Source organism: Eurosta solidaginis, chromosome 2 (assembly GCF_040869045.1).
Source record: "Eurosta solidaginis isolate ZX-2024a chromosome 2, ASM4086904v1, whole genome shotgun sequence".
Taxonomy (NCBI): domain Eukaryota; kingdom Metazoa; phylum Arthropoda; class Insecta; order Diptera; family Tephritidae; genus Eurosta; species Eurosta solidaginis.
The window spans coordinates 243,818,714-243,842,110 of NC_090320.1; the positions used below are offsets into that span (position 1 = coordinate 243,818,714).

Genomic DNA, 23,397 nt, shown 5'->3' on the forward strand with positions numbered 1-23,397 from the left:
TGAAAATAGGGAGTTCCAGAATGGCCTAATTGTTGCTGATAGTGGCTATGAAAACTCGAGCGTCGTGTTGACACCTCTTTCAAATTGTACAAAGAGAGCAGAAAATTTGTATAATGAGTCGCATATCAGAACACGTAATTGCGTCGAGCGCTCATATGGTGTGTGGAAACGTAGATTTCCTGTGCTATCAATGGGCATTCGAATGAAAGTCACTAGAGTTCCTTACATCATTGCAGGAACAGCAGTATTGCATAATGTTTGCATTCGCTTTAATGATAAATCCGCACCACAACTTTCACCTGAAGTTAACGATGCTGTAATTAATGTTTTAACAGTCCCACCAAATCGCTCAAATTAAGGGCGATCTCGAAATGACCATACCAGAAGAACAATAATTGATACATATTTTGCTCGGCTATAACTTCACAATAATAAGGCAATATTAAAGTATATTTTGCTTGCCTAGCATATTCATATATCCTTTAATGCGAAACAAAATTTTTAATACATATTTTCAATGGTAGTCACCCATGGCCATGAGCGAACATATTTAGTGGAAAAGAAAATTCTGCATCCAAATGTAACCCGTCAGGGTGATATCGATATTTTCCAGCATAATGGTTACCGAACCAAATTTTATACTACGCACCAACATTTCAAAAACTAAAAAACTTCCAGCAACCGATTGATAACAACACTATATTCGATGGCATTGCGGCAAATCACAAACAGCAGCAGCTCGATAATGAAAACACCCTTAAAGTCAACAAAAGCCTTTGATATTCCTAAAGGAGAACGTAAGTAGAAATACATTTCTGTATTTCCTTTTTAAAATAAATTGTATTATTTCTTCACAGATCCATTCTATTAAAGCTAACTGGAAAACACCAACGCTACAGGTGAACTCAGTTCTTTCATGGCAGATATGTCTACTAAAAGCGATTAAACCACGTTTGAAGGGTAAGGAAGGGCGTATACGTGATAATTTGATGGGTAAACGATTTCTCAGCACATACTGTCATAACACCAGATCCAAATTTGCGTATCGATCAAGTCGGTGTGCCACGTTCAATTGCACAAAATTTAACATTTTCAGAATTGGTTACACCATTCAATATCGATCGCATGCAAGAGTTAGTAAATATCCTTTCGCTAAATATATTTTACGTGATTATGGTAAGCGTATAGATTTGCGTTTCCATCCTTAACCTTCAGATTTGCATTTACAATGTGGCTATAAAGTCGAAAGACATTTACGCGATGATGATTTAGTTATTTTCAATCGTCAACCTAAACTATATAAAATGAGTATGATGAGTATGATAAATTAAAATTGCTGGCCGTTTCTACGGTAATATTCAGGCTGTTATTAACAATTGGTTGTTATTGGAAGGTCACAGTATCGACATTGGTGATACAATTGGTGATCCTCAAACTTATAATGCAGATGGCAATTAAGAAAGCCAAAGATGATGTCATTAACGGTATTCAAAAAGCGCACAACATGGAGTTAAACCAACACCTGGTGCGTTATCTCACGTGCAATACATTTTCTTTTTATCTCTTAAACTTATTTTTCACTTACAGGAAATACTTTGCGTCAAACTTTCGAAAATCAAGTCAATCGTATACCAAAATATGCTCGTGCCAAAACTGGTGGTTCTCCTAAGAAATCGCCTACCGGGTATAATAATTTAAAGGCTATGGTGGTGTCGGATTCTAAAGGTTCCAATATTAATATCTCACAGGTTATTGCTTGTGTGGGTCAATAGAACGTTGAGGGTAAACGTATACAATATGGTTTTCGCAAACGTACTTTGCCACATCCCATTACGATTACGGTCCTGAGTCACATGGTTTCGTAGAAAATTCATTACCTTGCCGGTTTGACGCCATCAGAATTCTATTTTCACGCTATGGGTGGTCGTGAAGGACATCGATACTGCTGTAAAAACTGCTGAAACTGGTTAAACGTCGTTTAATTAAGGCTATGGAGTCTGTTATGGTTAACTATGATGGCACAGTACGTAACTCTGTAGGTCAACTGATTCAGTTGCGTTATGGCGAAGATGGTTTGGCTGGTGAAACAATAGAATTTCAAAATCTACATACCGTTAAGCTATCGAATAAAGCATTAGAAAAAAGATTCAAATTTGATTGGTCAAATGAACGTTATATGCGTAAAGTTTTTATAGATGATGTTGTAAAAGAGTTGAGCGAAAGCGGTAATGCATTGCCCGAATTGGAAATTGAATGGGATCAATTGTGTCGCGATCGTGAAGCGCTGCGTGAAATTTTCCCCAATAGTGAGTCGAAGGTAAAACACATTGTTTACTTTTTAATTAAGCAAAAACTTATGTTATAACTTATTTTAATTGAGTAGGACGTATTACCGTGTAATTTGCAACGCATGATTTGGAATGTACCGAAAATCTTGCATATTAACAAACGCATGCCAACCGATCTGTCGCCTTTGTGCGTTATTAATGGCGTGCATGATTTATTACAACGTTGTGTTATTGTGGTAGGTAATGCTCGTTTGGCAAAACAGGCTAAAGCCGGAGTCATTGGTGCCGTATGTCGTATCGCTGTATCCGTATCCCTAACGTAATCAGCTGTTTATCGTTACGACGGTAAACCAAACCCCAGTTGGTTGGCTACGATACGGTTACGACCTTAGCGGCACCAATAATCGATTGCATTGATTCTCATAAGGTTGGTCGAATCAGCTGTTAAAAGGTTATCGATACGGTTACCGATAAAGCACCAATGTCTCCAGCTTAATGAGAATGCTACGCTACTGTTTCAATGTTTGGTACGTTCGACGCTCTGCACGAAATATGTAGCAGAAGAGTTTCGTTTATCGACTGAAGCGTTTGAATGGTTGATTGGAGAGATTGAAACACGTTTTCAGCAAGCACAAGCGAATCCTGGTGAAATGGTGGGCGCTTTAGCTGCACATAGTTTGGGTGAACCTGCTACACAAGTGCGTAATTATGGTGTGTTGATAAATATTTGTCTTACTTATTTTTTATTTGTATTGTAGATGACACTCAACACTTTCCATTTTGCTGGTGTATCCTCGATGAACGTAACATTTCAAAATAAACTAAAGGCTTCCTCACTAACTGTTTTCTTCAGAGGCGGTGCTGCACGATATGCTGAGAAAGCAAAGAATGTGCTGTGCCGTTTAGAACACACCACATTGCGTAAAGTAACAGCTAACACGGCCATTTACTATGATCCCGATCCACAGCGAACTGCGATTTCAGAGGATCAAGAATTCGTGAATGTTTACTATGAAATGCCCGATTTTGACCCAACACGCATTTCACCATGGCTATTACGTATTGAATTGGATCGTAAACGCACATATAGCAGATAAGAAATTACCCAAGGAACAAATTGTTGAAAGGATTAATGCTGTTTTTGGTGACTGATTTGAATTGTATTTTGTATTTCCAATGACGATAATGAAGATAAATTAGTACTTCGCATACGTATTATTTATTTATTTATTTACAGTCTTGTATACTTAGTTTCTTAAATTACATCTATGAGATCTCTTTATGTTATTGCTAATTGATTTTTGTTTTTACATCATTAAATTATATAAAAGGCATTTTTTTGATTTTTTAAATTGATTTGATATTTGAAGTTAATTATTTTGTCAAGTTATGACGGGTCGTCTCCAATAGTTGTCCATGTCGTGGAACTTTTAATATAAAGGTAAAATAGTTAAACTACTTCTATCTCATTTTATGCTTTAAAGTTTCGAACTTTAAGTTTTAACTGTGGTCTTTAATGATATCACAACGAACCTTTCATGATTTCCAAGTGAGCTTTTCCTACATTGAGCATCCTCACGTTTCATTCCCGACGGTAGAATTGCCGAAATTCGACCCCACTTTCCGTCGGAGGCCGCAAATTTAGCGGGAGAACGTGACCTTATAAGACAGCTCGATCCTGGCGACCCCCAAATAAGGGAGATAAACCAACGCATCAGATTGCTTATGGATGAACACAAGCGGGCGAAATGGGAGGTAGCACCTAAGCGGTTGTAACCTCTCTGGCGGTGCAGGTAAACTTTGGTCCACCGTAAAGTGCTGTCGGATGCAAAAAAATGCGCGAGCGCTTTCTGCCGACAATATATAATGCATTCTACGGTCGACAAAGATAGACGGAGGGCCAACAGACACCCACATAAACATAAATTCAGCGCGTCACCAATTACCATCACCGCCAAAGAGTTTGAGGATGCCATCGGTCATGCTAAACCATCTAAAGCAGTGGGCCCAGACGGGCCCAGTGGGCCGATGCTTAAAAGCCTAGGGAAAGAGGGTTTGAAATATTTAGCGCATGTCTTAAACCTGTCTCTTTCCACCTTTGTCATTCCCGAAAAATGGAAAATAGCCAAGGTGGTCCCGCTATTAAACCCTGCGAAACCAGCTAACATAGGAGAGTCATGTCGCCCGATATCTCTCCTATCGCCAGTAGCCAAGACGCTTGAAGCCATTTTGCTCCCCTACTTCAAAGCAAATTTGCAGCTAGCCTGTCATCAGCATGGCTTCAGAAAACTCCATAGCACCACCACCGCGCTAAATGCCATTAGCACCCAGATAAATTGCGGTTTAAATCAAAACCCCCACAATAGAACAGTACTCGTTGCGCTAGACCTATCAAAAGCTTTTAATACGGTCAACCATGGAACGTTACTACAAGACCTGGAAGGGTCTTCCCTTCCCCCATGTCTTTAAAGGTGGACCACAAATTATCTGGGTGGTCGGCAGGCATCGGTGCAATTTAGAAACGAAACATCAAAACCAAGAAGAATTAGACAAGGGGTACCACAGGGTTGTGTCCTATCCCCACTTTTGTTTAATTTCTATATATCTAAGCTACCTTCGCCACCAGAAGGAGTTACTATCGTTTCCTACGCCGATGACTGCATAATAATGGCTACAGGCCCAGGCCCACAGATCGATGAGCTTTGCAACAGAATAAACGGCTACCTCCCTGATCTCTCCAGTTTTTTCGCCTCGCGAAACCTGGCATTACCACCGACTAAATCCTCCGCGACCTTATTTACAACATGGACGTTCCAAATGTCGACCATTTTGAAAATCCACGTCGATGGCACTACGCTATCGACTGTCCTACACCCCAAAATCTTGGGTGTGACGTTTGATCAGGATCTACATTTTAGTGAGCATGCAGCCGCAATTGTACCGAAAATCCAGAGCCGTAATAAAATCCTCAAATCCCTTGCTGGCAGTACTTAGGGTAAAGACAAACAAACGCTCATTACCACATACAAAGCAATTGGCCAGCCAATTGCATGCTAAGCGTCCCCTATATGGTCGCCAAGCTTAAAAACTACCCACTGTAAGAAGCTACAGGCCTACCAAAATACTGCTCTCAGAACCGCCACGGGCTATCTTCTTATGTCCCCAGAACACCATCTATATAATGAGGCGAGAATACTCCCCATCGGGGAGAGAAATGAGATGCTAACCAAACAGTTCCTGTTGAATATCCAGAAACCTGGGAATCCCAACAGACATCTGATTGATGAGCCAACACCGCCTAGGGGCTTAAGGAGTCATCTCCGTAAGCATCATGAGGAAATACGGCACCTGAGAACTCAGCCGTATGAAGCAAAAAACACAAGCAGGTCCTCAGTGAACTTCACAAACAGGCGTCGGATCTTTATGCCAGGAATTGCCCGGTGAATCCAGTACTCAAAGAACAGTACCCAAAACTTGCGAAAGAGGAACGCATACTCCCCAGGGAAACGCGAGTCACTCTAGCTCAACTTCGTTCTGGATACTGTAACAGGCTAAACTCTTACCTATCCGGAATCAACCCCGACGTACAAAATGTATGCCCCGCTTATGTCCCACATGACACCAAGCATCTCTTTAATTGTAATGTGGAACCAACGCCTCTAACGCCCCTTTCATTATGGTCCACCTCTGTTGACACAGCAAGTTTCCTAGGACCCCGTTAGAGGATATTGATGACACTTTGTGATCGGTCGCAGCTATTAGGTGGGGCGAAGCACTGCTACAACAGGAGCAAACCTAGGTAAATTTTGGGAATATAATGAAAAAATTAAAAAATAAAAAAAAACATATAAATATAATATGATTTGTATAAGATAAAAAGCTGATAAATAATAGGTACCCTATTATGTATACTACACTGGGTCGATTTATTAACCGATATCGCGCCATCGATTTTTCGATAGGATTTGGGCTCAGGAAAAAAAGGTTCCACTACGCATACCCAAAACAATAATTTTTGAGCCTGCGAAAAAAATGCCGAAACGGTCAATTTTTCGACCAAAACACTCCCCAAAACCCAAAAATTTTTTTTTTTTTTCAAAAAACTGTTATCGCCAACGTTTTACAACAGTCTTTTGAAAAAAAAAAAATATTTTTTGGGTTTTGGGGAGTGTTTTGGTCGAAAAGTTTACCCTTTCGCCAGTTTTTTTTTTTTGCACAGGCTCGAAAATTATTTTTTTGGGTATGCGTAGTGGAACTTTTTTTCCTGAGCCCAAATCCTATCGAAAAATCGATGGCGCGATATTGGTTAACTTTCGTCCATACAAATCGACCCAGGTTAATGTGTGCACATCAGTTGAGTGCTGCAAACTCTTATAGAGCTGATCCAGATCGTTTCAATGAGATTTGATCGTGATCTAAGGCTGCATAACTCAATGTCAATTAGATGTCACGTCCAAGCTTGATTGCTTTATCCGACATATTATCGTACATTACATTTTGTTCCGCAACAAAAGAAAGCTGACAGCTGTCAAATGATTAAGTAGTAATTTGCATTGAATATTTAGAAGTTATTCCATATTTTAAGTGGTTTTCCATATACATTTGTAGGTGTTTGAGCCTTTGAGAATGTGTGTACTCAGAAGAAGACAATCAAACATTTTTTTTTTTTTGTATATGAAACTGTGATTGGTTTTTATCTGACTGATTGCGAATATTGTTCGAAATGTGGAACTTAACTTCTGAATCATCACCTTTGAATCAATAAGGAGAAATGTTTATATTGACAAAAAGTACTTAAATGGTTAACTCTGTGTAATTCTATACGACTGCATGACACTCTAAATACACGTCAAAGAATATCAATAGGGGTATCAAAAGACGCGTTTTGGATCCAGGACTGCGAATAAGAAAACGGAGGTCAAAAATTTGGGTTTGTCAAGAGATATTTGCAAAAGAAATTGAAGATTTTCATGTGGTTGTTGTAATTTTGATGATTTTGTTGTATCCACAAAAAAATTGTGAACATAAGTATTTTGCTCGGATAAAGTATTGGTCTCCAAACCAGTTTTGGACCCACCCAGGGTAATTTTTTATAAGCGCGGCTGAAGGCGACCAATGCAGAAAGGTGTTCTGCGCAAAAATAATAAGCATGCCACCCCTGGTTTCGGCGCTCTCTGGAGTCAATTTTCGGATTTTCTTTAATATCTTTTGATGTACGCGAATTTTTGTCTTCCGTTTTCGGATTCGCTATCCTGGATCCAAAACGCGTCTTCTGATGACCCTCTCGATATTTTTGGACATGTATTAACAGTGTCATGCTTTCGTATAGAATTACCCAAATCTGCAAAAATCTAACTACATTCTATGAAGGTATCTAAGGTCCGGTTTTTCAGTACAAGTTCAACTCAGTTTTTCAATTAAACCACGTTTAAACTCATTCTGCAGTTTTTCAGTCTACTTTAAGTGAAGTTTAAGCTTAGCTTAAGCGGCCCATCCGACAGGGTTAAACTCTAGTTAAGCTATCATTTATTTGCTTTCCTTCGAAATGGCGTCGAATATACCCAACAAGTATTTGGGCTTGAGTACCATTAGAGCTCATGTTAATAACGAGCATACTTTTCGAAAACCTCAAGAGTTGTTTCAAAATAGTGGCTTAACTTCAGAACCAAGCGTTCTCAGCGAAAAGGAATTTTTTATAAAGCAAAAAATGCTGTTACTTAAGTTGAAAAAAGATAGTTCCCAACTTATACTTAATTGTGGTTCTCTAACTGGACTCAAATGTAACACTCCAATACTACAGTATTTTCAGGAAAATAGAATAAAACATGAATAATTTATTTTTAATTTATAACACCTCATTACTGCTACCAACCAGGAGGCCAATTCACGTTCTGTGAAATGAACAAATTTTTGTTTGAAATTTTTATTTTATTTTATCCATGGCTCAATTATATGGTTGGCTCATCTCATCAGCTGATTTTATTTACTTCATTACATGGTCGATGGGATTGTCAAAAGGAGAAGGCAAACTCGAAATGAAACCAACACATTGGCACCATTTTCTTACACATACAAAAACTGCTAAGTTTTATGTTTCCATTCCATACCAACACGCAGATTTTGACAATCTGAACTAACATATTTTGTTTTTGTACAGTTGAGCCAACCATATAGTTAAACCATGATTTTATCACAGGACGCGAATATGTCATAAACTTGTTTGAATTTCTTTGTATTTCGGGTTTTATCGAAAATAAACGTTAGAATAACAGCAATTATAGAATAACAACGTCATAAATATGGCAATTAGCAATTTATAACTAACAGTCATTAAATGCTTTATTAAGTTTTCTTATCAATCAACGCTTAGTCCAGCACAATAATTGGAATTAATTTGTGAAGATGCCATTTAAACAGGGACCCAATTGTTATTCCTTTTACAATAAAAGTCCTTCAAACCCCGGACTTTTTTTTAGTCAGAAAGAAATTATTTTATATTATCCGAACTTCTATTTTATAGGTCCGGTCTAAACTCCCTAGTTATTTGTTGCGATTTAAACTACATACCACTAAACTTAAAGAAATGTGAAACAAGTGTGTTTTCACGTGATGTCGCAGTTAGCTTCCTATACAATTAACAATTGCAAAAAAATGTAGGTGTATGAGTTTTTTGACCTAGGGGTTGCGATGGATAGCAAGCTTAGTTTCAACTTTCATATTAATGAAACTATCGATAAGGCCAGAGGTGTGTTAGCATTTGTAAAACGTTGGTCAATAGAATTTAGCGATGTTTATGTTACGAAAACACTTTTAATAACATTGGTTAGACCAATAATAGAATATGGATCGATAATTTGGAATCCGCGTGATCAAGTTCACGCAGATAGTTTGGAATAAATTCAAAAATAATTTTTACTTCTTGCCTTAAGGGATTTTAAATGGGATTCTTTGTATAATCTACCCCCTTCTACCAATCAGCTAGAACTTATTAACCTTCCTACCCTTGCAAGTCGTAGAGAGATGCTGGGAGTAATTTGTATGATCAAATTAGTTAACGGCTTGATTTCTAGTAAGTTTTTACTAAGCGAAGTTAACTTAACTTCTCGGTCAACTAGACGTTTTATGTCCCTTTTTACTGAAACAATGTAAAACCAATTTGAATTAAATGAGTCCTTCCGCAGTTTGTGTCAGGACTATAACTCTCACTGAAGCATAATTGATAGTGCGGAATCACTTTATAGCATTAAAAAATCGATTATTTCCTCTCTTAAAAGTTATCCTACTAACCTGATAATTATTATTTTCTAACTATTTATGTATATGTCAGTAGTATTTAGCCTACCTTATAAGTGTTTTACATAGCTGATGAGATTAACAATTCTCTGTAGCTAAACAGTTTTAGATCTCGGCGCTTAACAAATCCCTGCCTTTCAACGACTCGGTTGGGCGTGCTTTGGAGGGTAAAACCATTGCGAATTATTATAATTAAAGGAGAAATAAAAGTTAATTCAGGACTTTTATTTTCCAAGGAAAAACTAAAAGTCTGGCATTATAAATGTGGAACGACTCATCCAAATAAAACGATTTATTTTTTTCATACAGAATTCTTCTTGTTTCAACAAAAACAAAACAATATCTGGAACCAAACTTTATGGCGAAAAAACAGGTGTCAATTTATTATGAAAAAGTATAGGGCTGACGGTAGAGTGCTTGATATTAGCTATGCTAGCCGAGAAGCAGTTTTGATATTCACATAATTTACAAGCTTCAAACGTTTCTGGCACTCTGACATCTTTTACAATTTCCATAAGAAATAGCTTTCTATCTTTATATTGTGGCGAATATTAGCAGTTCTATATATCACTGTGCTGCTATTAAATAGATGTACAACAGCAATAGGGCAAGCATCCACACTTAAGTACATGTACACAATAAACCAAGCAGCCACACTTATGTACTTGTACACATTAAAGCAAGCAGCCCCACTTATGTACAAGGCAACGAAGAACATTCCACACACATAACAAGCAGATTGAAGCAAAGAGATTACTTCACATACACATATGTATGTAGTCATCAGCTAAGAGCAGAAATTGTTGCTCGCACATACACACGCATATAGCTAAATAACCAAGTATGAGATACAACTGTTCCCGAAGGCATGTTCGTGACAAGTGTAGGCCTTAAGAGAAATAGTCGAACGAGACAACAGAGAGTATAAACGCAGCGCAAGCTGAGGAATAACTAATCAGTTTGATTTAAGCACGCTATTAGCGAAATATAATTGTGGAGTACTACTCCCAAAGTAGTCTAAATAAAGACCATTTTGCAATACTGAATATTGGAGTTATTTATTCGATTGTTCAGCGAATCGAACGTTAGCAGAAGGTATATAATTATTAGGAACTTCCCAAATATGGTTACAATGTTATAGCAACGCTTCTCGTTATCGCTATGTCGTCAGCCTAAGTACAGTACCCTCAGATTTGGTTTTAATGTCTGGTATTAGTAACAAGAACTACCAAAAGGCAATACAGGTTTCAAATCTATACTTTAAGAAGAATCTATTGGTAAAATATTAGTTTCATATGGATGAGCCGTTCCATAGTTATCGGTCAGGATTAAACTTTAATTTTCGGACTAAACTAAAGTCCTAATTTTACTATCACAACTAGGTACCAGGACATATGTATGTTAAAAAAAACTTCGTTCTCTCGGCAAAAACTATAAGTTGTCTAGGATCTGGCTTCATAGCAGCCTGGGAACTCTGCCGCCACTGGTAGCTTAAAGCTTGACCTCGCGAGCGCAGGACACGAACAGAACACGTGCTCTACCGTTTATTTTTACAGCCCGCACTTCTGCTATTACTGACGAGGCCTAATTAACATGCATTTTACGTCCGAAGGCAGTGCCCAGTTAGTATGCCGAATATGAGCATTAAATTTTCTCTGTTTAAAGATAATGTTATATACACTGATTTCAGTAAAGCATTTGATAAAGTTTCCCACTCCTTGCTTATCCACAAGCTTGATCGACTTGGATTCCAATCTGGTCTCACCCAGTGGATCTCTTCGTATCTCTGCGATAGAACGCAAAAAGTAATTTTTAAAAATACTCTTTCAAATGTTATTAATGTTCCCTCTGGCGTCCCACAGGGCAGTCATCTCGGTCCAATTCTGTTCTTGCTATTTATTAATGATATCTGTACCACAATAAAATATTCCAAAATTTTAATGTATGCTGATGATGTAAAACTTTTTAGGTCCTATGCGTCTATTGATATGTGTCCCTTGCTGCTTAATTCCTTGCTTAGTTCCTTGGTGCAACGCAAACTCAATGCCGCGGATTCTCAATAAATGTAAATTCATGTTCCTCTCACGAGTTTTTCTTATACCTTATAAACTAACAAACTGCTGTTTATATATTAAGAATACCGTTATTTAACTTTCCGAAACCGTTGGAAAAACTGAAATCGGACAAATGTCTAATATAATACAAAAATACATCCTTGTGCCAAATTTCATTGAGATATCTCAAAATTTGAGGGACTAGTTTGCGTTCAAACAGACAGACGGACATGGCTATATCAACTCAGTTCGTCGCCCTGATCAATTCGGTATACTTAATGGTGAGTCTATCTTCTATATTTCTCAACGTTACAAACATCGGACCAAAGTTAATATACCATTTCATGTTCATGAAAGGTATAAAAATTTGAGGGTATAGCGGATTTTTCAAATACCGTTTCGTGTTACACTTGACTAGATAAACAATCTTAGCCAGGTCACTTGATGAGTGTATTTACTTTTTTTTTTGTAGCACTGTGAATTTTTGTTTTGCATCTGTAAATTATTTTATTGACTTGGGAGTTACGATGGATGCTAAACTTAGTTTCAACCTTCATATTATGGCTACTGTCAATAAGGCTAGAAGTGTTCTATCATTCGTGAAACGATGGTCTAAAGAATTTAGTGACCCTTATGTAACTAAAGCCCTTTTTACCACATTGGTTAGACCGATACTAGGATACGAATCAATAGTCTGGAATCCGCGATATCAAGTTCATGCAGATAGACTAGAGTCAATACAGAAGCAATTTTTACTTTTTTCTTTAAGGAATTTTCATTGGGACTCTGGGTATAATCTTCCACCTTATACTAGTCGGTTAAAGCTTATCAATCTTCCAACTCTTGCAAGTCGTAGAGAAATGCTAGGCGTATTATTCATGGCTAAACTACTGAATGGACTGATTTCTAACCCCTTTCTTTTGAACGAAACCTCTTGTTTTGAGGCAGTGCAGAACTAATTTCGAAATGAACCTTTTCGGTGTTTGTGTCATGATTTTAGGTCTCATTTGAACTCGTTTGATATAACAGATTCACTTTTTACTATAAAGAAAACTGTCCTATCCTGTCTTAACTCATAACAAAAAATAATAAAATAAAAAAAAAATTAAAAATCTTTATATAAAATGTTCACTTATTTAACTACGTAGTATATGTATTATTTCCAACTGTTCTGTATAATACTCAGCTGATGATATTTATTCTGTAGCTGAGCAGTTTTAGATCTCAACGCTTAACAAACCTCCACCTATCAAAAACTTGGCAAAGAGAAAATCCGTGCGTCATGCGGATACGCCCCTCGTGTCGGTTGGGCGTGCTTTGGAGGGTATTTATCCGTTGGGTTTATTATTATTATTAGTAAGATCAAATGATCTTAGAAATTTTACAGCCCCACTCTTCTTTTCACGCCTTACCGGCTTGATGGATCGTATGTAACTCCTGTCCCATTTTGATTTCTTCCAAGCTGATTGGGATGTCTACTGTAGATTCATGGAGAGCAGCACCCTTCTTGGCCAACCCATTGGCCTTTTCGGTACCTTGAGCAAAGTCTCTGGAATTTTTGTCTGCGTTCCAGAATACTTCTCGATGAAGTACTGTGTCAGATTATTGCCAGACTCTCCATATATATATTAACAGGACTGCAGTTTAAGCGCGCATCCTCCAGAAGTTCTGCGGCTGCTGTAGTGATCTGACAGCCTACTCATGCCTGGATCGAAACAGCCATTGGTATACACGTGTATAATATGTTCTCCCCATTCCGCACAGTTGCGCCAACTCTCAAACTATATTGTGGCCTGCAGATCAATTTCCAAGCTCAGGAACGGGACCATGTAGCCTCTTCGCCCTGTATGAGATGGCCCTGTATGCTTGGGCCATATGGCTGGCACTCAAGCTGCCTCGAGGCCTTAAGCCTTATCGCCATTTGGCATAGTATTTGTGCTCCCGCTAATCATTTGATAACATACATACCCCTCTAGTTTCTAAGTATAAGAAATTTTGTGTGGCTCTCCAACAAACAAGGGCTCCATAGTAAAGTATGAAATGGACAGTGTCCGTAAATACACAATGAGCGAATGTTGGCGATAGGCATCCAGCATCCTCTTGTATGCGGAGGATTTCTTCGTAGGATTACCCCTTCCAGCTTAGACAATTCTGGACCTTATATATCCTGGTAAATAATACTAGAGCGACTTATTCCGTCGTTAACTCGACTCCAGATGGCCGGGCATGTACATCTCGAAGTACCTGATCCATCGAACAGCCTTAGCAATTGGTTGATGACCAGCGTCCACAGCATCGGTGATAATACCCCACCCTGCGGCGTTTCTCTGTTTACAGATTTTGTGACATCGCAAAAACCCCATTGCAAAGTGAACTATCCTGCAGCTTAGCAAAGAGTCGATCCAGTTTGCTAAGACCGGATGTACTTCAATATAGTTGACATTGTCCATGATTCCTTATTTTCAGGAAAACACCTAGGGAATATTCTTGATGTTCCAAGGCTTTCTTTATGCTCATGACCACCCCACCTTATGCAATGTATTACCCACTAATTTGCTTTGGTGTATGCATATTATGCAGAAGAGAACAATGCTTCGCTCATAGTCTTTCGGGTGCAGATAACTGGTTCTTCCCATTTTCGGTATGAAGACTATTCGAGCCGTTATCAAAGTTTGCGGGACCTGGTTCAGTTTAATGCAAAACCTTAAAGATTGTTGATTGTTAATGGTAAGGAAACAGCTGCATTCATATATGCTGCCTAATTACACCACTGAGGATCTCGTAGCGGTGGCCGTTGAGCAAAAGAATAAGCAGGCATTTATCCTGGCGTCCTGCTACATGGCCCATGCTGCGGAGGTCCCACCGATGGAGTGCAAAAGGCTAGTACAGGAGGAAGGGCGCAAAGGGCGGTTGGTCATAGGCGCAGATGCAAATGCGCACCACAATGCGTGGGGAAGGGCAGATACGAACGAGAGAGGCGAATCTCTGTTTTGTTACATCCTGCAAACCAATTTGCAGATAGCCAACAGGGGAAATGTCCCTACATACATTGGTCCAACATCCAGCAATGTTCTGGACATTACATTGAGCTCCGAGCGTGATATATCAAGGTATGATTGTATGGTTCTTGATAGACCATCCTTCTCCGACCATGCGTATATCAGCTTCAACATCCCCCTAAAGAGGGTACAGAAGGGAGGAACCTTTAGAAACCCTAGGTCAACGAACTGGACTAAATTCCAGAAACATGTAGAAACAAAACTGGGACAACCCAAAGAGGTTGCTAATGTAGAGGAACTGGAGGAGTCGAATGAATTCCTAACAAGGACGCTTATGACTGCGTATAACAAAGCTTGCCCTCTAAGAAGATTCAGAGGAAAACCAAAGCCGCCATGGTGGAGCAATGAGCTGAGTCTTCTAAGAACACAGGTAAAAGAAATGTTTAAGCTCGCAAAGACCGCGGAAAGCGAAGCGTGTCGGGACGAGTACAGGGATCTACTAAGGATCTACAAGCGCGAAATTACCAGGGCGAAGAGAAACTCATGGAAAAGTTTCTGTACGGACATAGAGTGCTCCAGCGAAACAGTACGGTTGAAAAAAGTCCTAGCAAAGGGAAACATAGTCCAGGGACTAATAAAGAAAGAGAACGGGGAATGGTCACGTAATAGTGAGGAATCCCTTGAGGTGCTTCTCGATACACATTTCCCATCGGGAGACGGTTTAGAGGAGCCAGCAGACATCACTCACACTTCGATCACGGAGCTAGTGGTGCCGGGCTTGGTGACCGATACCAAGATCGAGTGGGCAGTGAAGACGTTTTCTAAGTTTAAATCGCCGGGCCCAGATGGTATATTCCCGGCCATGCTACAAGTCTCAAGTAGGGCGGTCGTGGAATGGCTTAAAATAATATTCGATGGGTGCATACGACTGAAACATGTACCGCACTCTTGGAGAACTGCTCGTGTAGCTTTTCTACCAAAGGCGGGGAAGATCGGTCACATGTATTCCAAAGACTATAGACCCATTAGCTTAACATCATTTCTGCTCAAAACCTTTGAGAGGCTGATAGATGTGTACATAAAGTCCAACGTGGATGAAAAGCTGCTCTCCACAACACAGCATGCGTACACCAAAGGCAAGTCGGTAGACACCGCATTGCATAGGGTGGTAATAAGCATAGAGAAATCCCTGGAATATAAGGAGTATGCTCTAGGAGTCTTCTTGGACATTGGCGGGGCTTTCAATAATGTTGCAAAATGGGCGATTATGGATGGTCTTAATTACATTAAAGTACATCCTGCCTTAATCAGATGGATCGGCTGCATGTTAAATTGCAGAAAAATTACATCAAAATGGGGATTGTACGAGGCCACGAAATCAGTGGACAGGGGCACGCCCCAGGGAGGGGTGCTATCACCTCTGCTGTGGACGCTGGTCATCAACCAACTGCTCAGGCAATTCGATGAGGGACCCGTAAAACTTACGGCTTACGCAGATGACGTTGCAATTGTCATAAGTGGAAAGTGCCTTCCAACGATTAGTTCTTTGATGGATCGGGCGCTTCGCGATATTCATACCTGGGCATCTAATGTCGGGTTGAAAGTCAATGCGGAGAAGACGGATATGGTCTTGTTTACAAAGAGGTACAAGGTCCAAATTGGACCAGGCCTAAGTTAGGAGGGGTGACCTTACAGGAAAAACCTTGCACAAAATATTTAGAAATCATCCTAGACAGTAAGCTGTCATGGAAGCTCAACGCGGAGGAGAGGGTCAAGAAGGCCTCAACGGCACTCTATGCATGTAAAAGAATGCTGGGGTGTACGTGGGGCCTATCGCCCTCTCTTTCTCATTGGGTTTTTACAGCGATTGTAAGCCCTATTCTATACTATGGAGTTCTTGTTTGGTGGAAAGCCACACAAAAAACAACATACCTCAAAAAATTAGAGGGGGTATGCAGACTATCGATGCTTAGCATTACGGGAGCCCTGAAAACAACCCCGACGGCTGCAGTGTATGCCATTTTGCACATCCCACCTGTAGACCTGGTAGCAAAGAACAAAGCGTTAACGACCGCAACCAGGCTCGGTACTTCGGGGCAGCTTGAGCGCCGACCATATGGCCATAGTAGTATAGCGTCATCAATCACAAGTCGAAGAGACTACATGATTCCCTATCTGCGCTTCGAGGGAGATCTTAAGGCCACAAATGAGGTGGACGGTTGGCGCAAGGGTGCGCAAATGGCGGACGAGGCGATACATGTGTACACCGATGTTTCCAAAGTAGTGGAAGGAGTAGGGTCTGCGGTATACTGCGCTGATCCGGAAATAAGCAGCTCCTACAGGCTGCCGGATTACTGTAGCATTTTCCAAGCAAAAATATTAGCCGTAACCAAAGCAGTAGAAACCCTGGAAGAGAATAGCTTAAGCTGCAACCGTGTTAACTTTTATATTGACAGTCAAGCAGCAATTAAGGCAATAATCTCGCATAGCACAGCATCTAAATGCGTGTTAGAGTGTAAGCACTCTCTGGAGAGAATCGGGACAGGGAGAAGCATACATCTATATTGGGTCCCAGGGCATATGGGAATAGATGGGAATGAAAAAGCGGACGAACTAGCTAAAAAGGGCGCATTCCTTGAAGCTTGCTCCGTAGATGTCCCAATTAGATTGGGCGAGATTAAGCGAAGGCGAGAGGTGCACATGATCGACCAAGCGGGAAAGGCGTGGGTTCAAGCGCGGGGCTGTAAAGTGTCTAGGTCTTACAACCTTAAACTAACACAGTTGGTCCTCTCATTAAAAAGAGAGGACTGTAGACTCATGACGGGTATTCTGACTGGACACTGCCTTCTGGCGTCACATGCCTTTAAAATAGGCTTGGTCAGTGATAGCAGATGTAGGAAGTGCGGGTTGGAGGAGGAAACGATCGAGCACGTTCTGTGCTCGTGCCCTGCAATTGCCAGGCTAAGACTCCAGCTATTAGGAGTGATACAGCTGTCAGATCTAGAAGCAGCAAGTGGCTTAAGTCCTAGGAAGCTTCTAGTATTTGCCAAGAGGACGGAGTTATTTTATAACATAGGTCCTGGTTTTTGATAGGGTTTTTCAGTTTGGTAGTTAAAACAAACTTCTGGTAACACTAGGGACTCAATCAGTCTATGTGAGGTCCTCATGGACCGGCCAGTTCAACCTAAATACCTACCTTAAAGATTGTTCTAAGTTATTATACAAACTTGCCACCTGCCATCTGCCATGGCTAGAAAAGCATCCAGTAAAATCCACACATCATCTGTAAAGGGATTTCCTTGTTTTCTCTCCATTATTCTATGCGTACCTGCAAATGTATCCATAATAGGACCTGTACAAATAAAGCACTAATAATCTATCAATGGTCAACCTAGGCTAAGTAGCCTGGAAAAAACCCGATGGACATCAATAACTGGGGCGATGCGTAGAAAGTGTTAGCAAATTATAGAAGGCCCAGCTAGACGTATATGGTAGGAGCCAACGTATAAAATTAGACATTGCCTAGATAGACAATACCAGCTAGGAACATTACTAACTCGAATCATACGTGAAAGGCACTAACAAACTATCAATAGAGGCTCATAATATTCAAAGGATAAATGTTGCCAGACGCGTTGCAAAGTCGAAAAAAAAAACTGATAAGTAAGAAAATAAGCCATGTGACCCACCAGAAGAAGATCAAGAAGTAAAGGCATTGATTGAAAACTATTGCCTTCCATACGTCCCTTCACTGCATCAATACATATTTTACTCGACTTAGAATCTGGGCATCCTGGCAGATGATTGGCATCTACGTACATCCATGTTTATGTAAACGGACTGAGTTTGTCATTAACTTACTTAGGCCCGGGTTTTCAGTACAAGTTCAACTAATTTTGTCAGTTAAACTACGCTTAAACTTATTCTGCAGTTTTTCAGTCTACTTTAACTGAAGTTTAAGCTGAGCTTAAGCGGCCGATGTGGCAGGGTTAAACTCTAGTTAACCTATCGGCGATTTGCGTTCGTGCGAAATGGCGTCGAATATACCCAACAAGCATTTGGCCTTGAGTATCATTAACCATTAAAACTCAAGAGATGTAACGAAACAGTGGCTCAACTTGAGAATCATAGTATACTCAGCAAAAGAGGTGTTTTTTATAAAGCGAAAAATGCTATTACTTATGTTGAAAAATGATAGTTCCCAATTCGTGGGTCTTTGACTGGACTTAAGTGTAAGATTGCAATACTACTAACGTTGGATATCAACTCGAGAACTATAAATTTAACAAAATTTCCCAAAGGTTGGGCAGTGATTTGAGAATGAAGTTGGATATCAACTTGAGAACTATCTGGATTAAGAATAACTGAAAAATGATATTGGATATCACCTCCGGAACTAGATATATATTTCGCTGGAGAAATATCTTTTAAATGTTGGTTGGGTAAGCAAAATGAAGCTGTTGTCGTATCTACAAATGATCTAGATAGTAATAAACCAATGTTGCGGTACAAATAGCCCACCCCAAAGGCTAACTTAAACTGTGACTGTAAAACTGCTCAGTAGTTTAACTGGAGTTTAGATTTGACTAGAGTTTAAGCAAGCTTAGTTTAAGCTAAGCTTAACCAACTACTGAAAAACCGGGCCCTAAAGGCCATCGATGTTTCCTCCTCCAAAGAAAAAAAAATTGAAAAGAAAAAAAAACACTAGCACTTAGCTTAGACTACTATGCTGCCGGGGTACAGCAGATAGATAATTTCAAAATTTAGAGTTCGACATTGGAAAGTTTTAATTTTCCATTGTATGGTGTTGTCCATACTATCGTTGCCTTGCTGTACTGGAACCGTTTTCTGATATCTACTAATATGTTTGTTTTGCTAAGCATATTTAGCTTTTTTTAAACAAATGTTGCCAAAAATATGTTTTACTTAACAATAGAAAATATATTTAGATACTTATGTAGATAAAAACAAATGTACGTATTAAATATTTAGAAGGTATTTCTGTATATTAGGGTGGGTCTATTTGTATGGACGAAAGTTAACCGATATCGCGCCATCGATTTTTCAATAGGATTTGGGCTCAGGAATAAAAAGTTCCACTACGCATACCCAAAAAAATAATTTTCGAGCCTGCGAAATTTCATTTTTGTTTTTTTTTAATTTTTTTCGACTTTGATTTTTAAGGTTTTTTTCATGACCTACTAAAAAAATGTTCAGGTGTATATATGTATATATTTATTATTACTTTTTTTTTTTTTCAAAAAACTGTTATCGCCAACGGTATACATGAAAATTTTACAATTGAATGAAAATTGTTTAGTATTTATTATTTTTTTGGGTATGTGTAGTGGAACTTTTTTTCCTGAGCCTAAATCCTATCGAAAAAGCAATGGCGCGATATCGGTTAATAAATCGACCCAGTCTACTGTATATACATATGTAGGTACTTACACCTCGAAAATCGAATTCCCCACTCCGGTTGTTGCGTCATTTTTTCTCGTTCTGTATAAACAGGTGTATATCTCGTATTCTCCAGTTTGACAAATAAGAAAACTGCTGCAACAGCAAAAAAAACTGCGCTAGTACGGCTGCGAGGCCTTCAAAAGCCGGACTGCTGCTTTTGCTGATAAGCGATGTGCGACGTTTCCCAAAAATTTCCAAATAAATCAACAAACTGTAGCAGAGAAGATAACGTTTATGTAGATTAATGAAGAAAAAAACGTTTGTTTTTGTTTTGAGAGATTTCGTCTGAAATTAAGCAAACTATCCTGCGTACGAGGATAATTCGTTGCACTGGTTTGGACGAAGTAGAAATATAAGCCAAATCAAGTAAGAGTCAAGTACGGCAGACGGTAGAAGAGAATGATGGGCGAGCGTACAGTGAGTGGATTGCAAAAAAGTGGGAGTTCGGCCTCTGCAATCTAGAGACACGCTGTTGATTGATGGATTTTAGCGAAGCTTGCAGTAGCTTGGAGATCGACTGACGGTTTGCTTTGCGTAGAATTTGCCTGGAATGCGTTAAATTATGATTTGGAGTATACGTTTTTTTAATGGCAATTTTTTGCTTTTAATTTGTGGGTTGCGTTTTTCGGATAACTATTAATGGAGCCAAATTTATGTAGGTGAAGATTACCGGATTACGATGTTCTGCTTGCAGTTAAAGGATTGCAATTTGTAGATTTTGATTTAGAGAATTTACTTTTGTGAATCGTTTTTGTAGAATGTATTTTGTGGAACGTATTTAGTGAAATGTAAATATTACATTAACTATTAATGGAGCACAATTTAGGTGACGATTACCGGATTACGTTGTTGCTTCTGAATTTTAGATTTCTGTATATGAAATTTGTGGACCGTTATTGTAGAACATATTTTGTAGAACGTATTTCGTGGATAGTATTTCGAGCAATGTAAATATCAAATTGCAGATTTATTATTATTATTAATAATGAAGAACTTATTAAATATATGGACATATATGCGTATATGAATTAATTGTAAACACCGAATTTTTGGATTTTGAATTGTCTAACACGATTTTCAGTTAAAAGTATATGGAACGCAGTTTTTAAATGACGATTTTATGTTTACAATTTTTTACATACCTATGTATGTATATTTTCTGAATTCACTTTTTAAACTTGAATTTGTGGAAATTATTTGGTGGAATGTGTTCGAACTGATGTATACAATTGGTGGAACACAATACAATTTTTAGCTAAAGATTTTGAAATTCACTCTGTGGACCGTGTTGTGTGGAACGTAGTTTGTGGGACGTATTTTATGGAACGTGTTTATTTTCTTATTTACGAACAACGATTTCGACTACCTTTTCGATATGCAATTTTTAGAGTATTATTTTCGATTATTTGCGCACAATTTGACGTTTCAAATAGGCCACATGTGATATATTCAAATGAATGCGTGCTAATAACGATTTGGGCGTTTATTTTACGAATTTTAAATTTTTTTATGACTTCAGTAGCTGCGGAAACGACTTTGAGCCAAAAAAAAAAACGTTTTTTAATATTTTTGTTGTTTTTTACCACTTGTTTTTCTTTCAAGATAAGCGCTTTTATCAGCAGGCAATTTTAAGTTTAATCTTTTTAATTTTAATTTAGGCACGAATGCAAAAAAACCTTGGAACTTGAAATATCAATTTTAATAATAATTTAAAAAACACAACGCGCAAGAACTTTTTGATGATCAGAGATCAGCACCAACCAACAAATTTGAAATGAATGCTTAAATACAAATATGCATACTATTTATGGAAGTGACTTAGATAATTATTTTATATTATTATTTAATATATCAGATGCACAGACACAAAAAACAAAATTTGTGAGTGATATTTAATTACACGCAAAACCGCAAAAAATAAATCAGACAAAAGAAATTTACGCGAAAATAGCCCGCCACAAGATCGATGGATTGTTATTATACAAATGAGAGTCAATTTTGAGTGGACTTTCATTTATATACGAAACGATAAGCATGGCTTGGCTATTATAAATTTTATTTTACATTTTTTGCCATCATATATTTTTATACTCAGTTGAGCAGAGCTCACAGAGTATATTAACTTTGATTGGATAACGGTTGATTGTACAGATATAAAGGAATCGAGATAGATATAGACTTCCATATATCAAAATCATCAGTATCGAAAAAAAATTTGATTGAGCCATATCCGTCCGTCCATCCGTCCATCCGTTAACACGATAACTTGAGTAAATTTTGAGGTATCTTGATGAAATTTGGTATGTAGGTTCCTGGGCGCTCATCTCAGATCGCTTTTTAAAATGAACGATATCGGACTATAACCACGCCCAGTTTTTCGATATCGAAAATTTGGAAAAATCGAAAAAGTGCGATAATTCATTACCATAGACGGATAAAGCGACGAAACTTGGTAGGTGAGTTGAACTTATGACGCAGAATAGAAAATTAGTAAAATTTTAGACAATGGGCTTGGCATCGCCACTTTTAAAAGAAGGTAATTTAGAAGTTTTGCAAGATGTAATTTGGCAGTCGTTAAAGATATCATAATGAAATTTGGCAGGAACGTTGCTCCTATTACTATATGTACGCTTAATTAAAATTAGCAAAATCGGAGAACGACCACGCCCACTTTAAAATTTTTTTTTTAAATTCAAATTAAAATAAAAGTAAATATCTTTACAGTATATAAGTAAATTATGTAAACATTCAACTCCAGTAATGATATGGTGCAACAAAATACAAAAATAAAATAATGGGCGTGGCTCCACCCTTTTTCATTTAATTTGTCTAGGATACTTTTAATGCCATAAGTCGAACAACAATTTACCAATCCTTGTGTAATTTGGTTGAGGCTTAGACTCTAAGACGATAATTGCTTTCTGTGAAATAGGGCGAAATCGGTTGAAACCACGCCCAGTTTTTATACCCAGTCGGCCGTCTGTCCTTCCGATCGGCCGTTAACACCATAACTTGAGCAAAAATCGATATATCTTTACTAAACTCTGTTCACGTACTTATCTAAACTCACTTTGTATTGGTATAAAAAATGGCCGAAATCCGACAATGACCACGCCCACTTTTTCGATATTGAAAATTACGAAACATGAAAAAAATGCCATAATTCTATACCAAATACGAAAAAAGGGATGAAACATGGTAATTGGATTTTGACGGAAAATATAACTTTAGAAAAAAATCTTGTAAAATGGGTGTGGCAGCTACCATATATTAAGTAGAAGAAAATGAAAAAGTTCTGCA

At 38.5% G+C, this 23,397-nt stretch overlaps 1 protein-coding gene and 1 pseudogene across 6 annotated transcripts in view; one reads left to right on the plus strand and one right to left on the minus strand.

Moving 5' to 3' along the window:
* dmGlut (Dietary and metabolic glutamate transporter) overlaps window positions 1–23,397 on the minus strand; it is a 125,321-nt gene that overhangs the window by 66,593 nt on the left and 35,331 nt on the right. For 4 of the 6 annotated variants that reach the window (XM_067767446.1, XM_067767447.1, XM_067767449.1 and 1 more), the window contains exon 2: window positions 20,086–20,308. The exons of 1 other annotated variant lie outside the window; for it this stretch is intronic. In XM_067767446.1, the coding sequence (XP_067623547.1) occupies window positions 20,086–20,125 (40 nt within the window). In that variant the 5' untranslated portion in view covers window positions 20,126–20,308. Of the gene's footprint in view, window positions 1–20,085; window positions 20,309–21,239; window positions 22,124–23,397 lie in introns of those variants that run through there. One more of the 6 variants, XM_067767448.1, reaches the window with a different exon arrangement.
* Window positions 707–3,616, plus strand: LOC137240131 (DNA-directed RNA polymerase II subunit RPB1-like; annotated as a pseudogene).